Below are 5,751 nucleotides of genomic sequence, written 5' to 3'. Positions count from 1 at the left end.
TGAAAATATTTGACATAACTTATTATTACTTTAATATAAGAGAAGTTACTGCATTAAAAAATGTGAATTTTTAAATAAAAATGATAATAATATATGAATTTTCGTTTATAACTGCATCCTAACTCCTAAGCCTACGTATTTATATGTGTGTTAGACAACTAATTTAACCGTAAAAAACACCTATATATGTGATACAAATTTTTCTATATTTATTTTCAAACTACTTGTGGCATTTGAGGTTCGTTTGAAAAATTTTAAAATTATTTTTTTGAATTTTTTATTTATAAAAAATAATAATATTAATATTAGTGTAATTTTTAAAATTAAATTACAGTTTTTTAAGAAATTATTTAAAAGTTTATAGAGAAGTTAAAAAAATAACTTCTCTCATAATAAATTTTTTTATCACATTTTTTTTAAAATAAACACTTTTAGAACTAAAAACTCAAATACAAAATAATTTATTTATAAACTATTTTTAAAATAATTATTTATTGTTTAAATTATTTTAAAAAAATTAATTAAGTTATTTATCCAAAAATAAAATGCAATGTGCTAATGAATTGGTTAAATAATATACTCTATTTCACTTTATTCAGCCTTTATCTTCTTATTCCATTACTCCCTAGCTATGAATTAAATTTAAGGATAAGTGACCTGTCAGATTAATTTTCCCCGTTAATCCATCATCATTTAGTTAATTAGTAACTAACATTTTCTAAACAACATTTAGTTAACTTCGTCATTCATTCTTTTTTTGTTAATTGAAAAAATGTTTATTTAAAATTTTTGTTGATTGAAAAGAGATAATTGCTTAAGAGTAATGTTAGAAGGATAATGACACAAAAGTATATTATTTAAAATATCTATAATTTTATATTTATATAACATATTTATTACATCTAAAATTATTTATTTATTTTAATAATAATTAAAAAATACAAAATAAGAAAATAAAAACCCTTTATTTAAACTACTATTGCTCCTAAACATTATTCTTGCTTAATTATTAGACCCTTTATTTAAATGAAAAATATAATTTATCTTAGTCTCACAATAATTATTTAACTAGACAACGAGCGAGTATTAAATAAATGAGAAAAAAAAAAAAAACTTCTGGTGAGCATTATTCTTTGTTACTAGCAGCTTCAGCTGTTAGCCTGAAAGTTGGAATAGCTAGCAAGTGTGTAGTTCTTGGTATAGTGATGCCAAATGTTTCATTCATGTCTAATTCATCACAAGACATGCCAAAAGGAAGCTCCCAGTTAAAGCAATGCACCAACTGAGCCACAACAAACTTGATAGTTGCAAATCCCAATTGAGCTCCAGGGCACCCTCTTCGACCAGAACCAAATGGTATGAATCTAAAGTCGCGTCCAAGAATGTCTACATTATTATGTTCGAATCTCTCTGGATAGAACTTCTCTGCATTTTCTGACCAAACTCTTGGATCCCTTCCAATTGCCCATGCGTTTATTATGATTTGTGTATTTCTTTTTATGTAATAACCTTCAATAACGACGTCGTTTCGAGACACATGAGGCACTAACAAAGGTGCAACCGGGTATAATCTTAAGGTCTCTTTCACAACCATATCCAAATAAGGCATATTCTCTATTTCATTCTCTTCAACTTCTTTGTTAATTCCTCCCACTGCATGTTGTATCTCGTGTTGAAGTTTCTTCATCACACTAGGATGCTTTAGTAGCTCTGACATAACCCATTCAATTGCCGAAGCTGATGATTCATATGTTGCACCAATCATGTCCATTATAATAGCCTTGATGTCATTTCTTGTCAGAACGTGTTTGTTGCAACCACCAAGTGGGAGAGGAGAGATGGCCAAACCCTAAATGTTCTGGTAACCTATGATGCTAACTCTAAAAACCTACAAGTGACAGCTAGCTACCCTGATGGTCAAAGTTATCAGTTAAAGTATATGGTTGACTTGAGGGACCATCTTCCAGAATGGGGTAGGGTTGGATTCTCAGCTGCTTCGGGACAACAATACCAATCTCATGAGCTTCAATCTTGGTCCTTCACCTCAACCTTATTGTACACTTCACCTCACTACCTTAAACTTGGACGCTCCATGATATGATATGGAAGAATAATGGTCTCTATATCACAAATCTAGCTTTCATGCATGTAAGATATGGAAATAACATGACAAGTATTGTCCACGGTCTAAGTTTTTATTTCGTAATGTTAAAACAACGCGCGTCAACTTTCTTTTGTATGAATAATGTATGAGTTTGTTATCCTTTTCTTATACAAGTGTTGTCATCTTTACATTATTACTTTTGTTATGGCCTTCTAGAGTATCCATTTTGCAGATGTTTCACATACACCATTTATCATGGTAACAAACAGGGTTAATATTGCTGGATATATAATGTCTTTACCGATCTAACTTAAATTTTTCAAATAAGTGATATCATATTTCATAATATGATATCAGTAGAATATCTATGACAAAAAAACTTAGGGTGCATTGTTGTTTTCAAAGACCTATGAAATTGGATTGGCCTTGGTACCTTTTGCTTCTTGGTGTCGCCAAATCAATACATAAATTTGGATTATCCCCTTGGTCTATCTATTATATTTTTCCCAGCACCATTTCTTTGTCAAACATGTACGGATATAGACGATAGGCCATATAATAAGCCAAAGAGTAGTGGGCTTTCGATCTTTTGGCTAGATTTGGTAAAATTTTAACTTTCAAAAATACTTTATTAAAGTTGGTTTTCTAACGGTACTTTTTTTATTTTTTTAATTATAACCACAATACTTAATAAATCAAAATAAAGGTAATTTATTTAATACGCTTAATTAAGTTAAAAAAAATGTATTTGAAGAAATTGTTGAAGTAAAACACAAACAGAATTGCTAAAACAAGATAAAATACTGGAACGAGATGTACAAAAATTACAAAATGGAATGTGAAAGAAGATAGATAGAATTATTGAAATGGAGCGAACTACTGAAACGAAATATAGATAAGAGGAGTGTTAGGGACAGCAAGTTTTGTGATTCGTAATCATCAATTAGTTATCATTAGTCTTTTTAATAATGTGAGATTTCATCTAATGATGTGGAATTACTTACTTTTTTTTTATTAGTTAAAAGCTGGCCAGATTTTAATGAAAATACTGGCCCATAGACTTTCTCTACTAATAAAACTATTAAAACAAGACAGATAGAATTATTGAAAATCAAAATAAAACGTAGACAAAATTCCTAAAAGGAAATGCAGATGAAATTATCAAAATGAAGCGCCAGAAAAATATATTGCAAATAGAATTACAAGAACTTAAGTGCAAACGGAAAAATTTAAAATTATAATTCTGGTATCATGCACATTAAAAATATAAAAAATTATTAAAGAACAAAATTATGTTGATACTTGTGAATAAAATAATTACTAATGCATATACTTCTATATTACAAGTAAATAAGTTTAATTAGAGGTTTTAACAAGGCTTTTTTTCTATAATATTTTTTTATTGTTATCGAAAGAAATTGATTTTAGTTCCGTTCATGTGCAAATTTGGACACTCTGAGGTATAGCTCGTTTTTGAACCGCCTTTTTTTGGAGCAAGAGGAAATAACGTCGTCTAGTCGTTGGGCGGTGTTCGATACTTATAAATGGATTTCAACGCTCAAGTAAGTAAGAATGTGAGATTATTCGGAGCCAAGCTGAATATGTTGCGTACCTATAGCTTATTAGCTCACTAGTATATATTGAGTTGTTCTGAGATTTATTATTCTGTATCCTTGTTGCTGATTTGACGGAGTCATTTGTTAGTGCTCCAATAGCTACGGTTTTGGTGGTTTTGTTAGAGATATTTACGGAAGTTATCTCTTTCGGTGGTTTTTTATTCCGAGCTTTGTTGAGTCAGGTCGGTTTTGATGGTAACGGATCATAGCCCCCAAACTAAACCTGTTTTAAATAATCGAGTTATAACAGGTTGAGTTTTAGAGGTATAGCTTGGAATCAGAAATAATCGAAGCCTCCAAGCTCAACTTGGTTATCGCAAATTTTGAAAAACGTGGGGGTTGGCTTATGGTTTTTTGCCATTAATGTGGATATGAAAGGTTTTGTTTGGGAAGAGAGAAGGTATATTTGAAAAAGACAGGTGCATTTAATGTTTATTGGGTATTGAAACGGTGATGGACATTAACCATTTATTTGTAATGTGCCCTTTTTTATCGATGGATAGGATTTGTTGTTGATTTGCTGAATGTGTGAGTGGTAGGTTAGTGGGTGGTTTTTACTTGTCTCTTTGAATGTTTATTTTGGGTTTTTATAATATCTGTGTATTTGCTGAAGATGAGTAAGAAAGGTTAGTCGCTCTTTACTTGGTTTCTTTTTACTGCTTTTGCTTTGTTTGTGAGATGGAGAAAGGAAAACGGGTTATGGTGGGGACAGCTGTTAGGGGTAGGGAAAAAAGGGGAAAAAAGAGGTTGTTGACGAGAAAGATAAGATTGTTGAGGAAGTTTGGGTCTAGGACCCTAATGACCCTTTTGCCTGTGTGGCGGAGCCGGTTAGAAAGTACTCTTCCGTGTTTGATGATGAACAGAGCGTGTCTCAGTTAGGCTCGGTATTGTCGTGGGTTAGAGAGGGTAGTGGTATTAGTCTTAGGTTTTTGCCATGTAATACCGTTGATCGTGTATATGATTGTGGTGAGGGGTTTGAATATTTCTTCATGTATGGTTGTGTTTTTGTGGACCTAGGAGTAAAAATTCCTTTTTCTGAGTTTGAGCGTGGGGTGTTGATGCAGCTTAAATATGCACCGTCGCAGTTACATCCTAATTCCTGTGCATTTGTTAGAGCCTTCGATATTTTGATGGATTGTCTGAAAATTGAGCCGTCGTTGTAAGTCTTTTTTTCGTTGTTCCACTGTAAGGAGGCTAAGAGAGGTTGTTGGTTGAATTTGGCTAGTGCCCCTGGTCGTGCTATTTTTAGTTTCTATAGGTCTTCCTATAAGGGTTTTAAGGCTATGTTTGTGAAGGTTAGTGTCGCTGACGACGAGTTTTCTTGGTATGTTGATGACTATCTTTTGGAGAAATTTCCTTTATTTTGGGACCCGAGACCTAGGAAGATATTAGGTATGAATAGAATGGAGTATAGAAATGAGATGGTTGTGGAGTTTTTAGTTAATCATATATCTTCTTCTGACTTGTTGTCTGCCGTGGAACTTCTTGATTTGGAGACAGATAAAGATGCGTTGGCGGGATATACAGGTAATGGTTGTATGGATCTTTGTTTATGTGTGTTTAATATGGTGTGTGACTTCTTTTTGGTTTTTTGTTTGTAGTTGAGAAGGCTCCCAAGGTGACTTCTAGTGGCCTGCGAGCATATTTTCGGACTAAAAATGTCGAAAAACAGGGTTCAAGTAGTCATATTATGGCAGAAAAAGGTGCTGAGGTTGACCATTCGTTGGCTGCTAAAAAGGACAGCTTCAAACGAAAAAGGGTTGATGGAAAAAAGGAGAGACCTGTGCTTTATGGCTATAGAGGTGATGAGGACTTGACCTCGCTGTGGAGTGAACACTTCCCGTTGACCATGGTGGCTGATGAGTATTGTCAGAGTCCGGCCGATGTCAAGCTCGTTCAGGAGGTTGGTGATATTGGCGTTTGCCAGTATATTCAGGTGTAATATCTTTGCTCGTCTTTCTTTTGTAACGTTAGCTTGTGTTGGTTTGATTTAATTTGTTGGTTGTTTCAAGTGATTGGAGCTCGGCTGAT

At 32.9% G+C, this 5,751-nt stretch overlaps 1 protein-coding gene across 1 annotated transcript; it reads left to right on the top strand.

Moving 5' to 3' along the window:
• Nucleotides 1-1,812: 1,812 nt before the first annotated feature.
• On the top strand, nt 1,813-2,297 carry LOC107467962 (alpha-methyl-mannoside-specific lectin; the record flags this gene model as incomplete). Its single annotated transcript, XM_016087189.3, is given in 1 exon segment — nt 1,813-2,297. A coding segment is annotated over 1 exon segment (289 nt), but the record flags the coding sequence as incomplete, so codon positions are not given.
• Nucleotides 2,298-5,751: the final 3,454 nt, after the last annotated feature.

The sequence above is a fragment of the Arachis duranensis genome, chromosome 9, assembly GCF_000817695.3.
Source record: "Arachis duranensis cultivar V14167 chromosome 9, aradu.V14167.gnm2.J7QH, whole genome shotgun sequence".
NCBI lineage: Eukaryota > Viridiplantae > Streptophyta > Magnoliopsida > Fabales > Fabaceae > Arachis > Arachis duranensis.
This window is presented reverse-complemented; position numbering and strand designations above follow the sequence as displayed.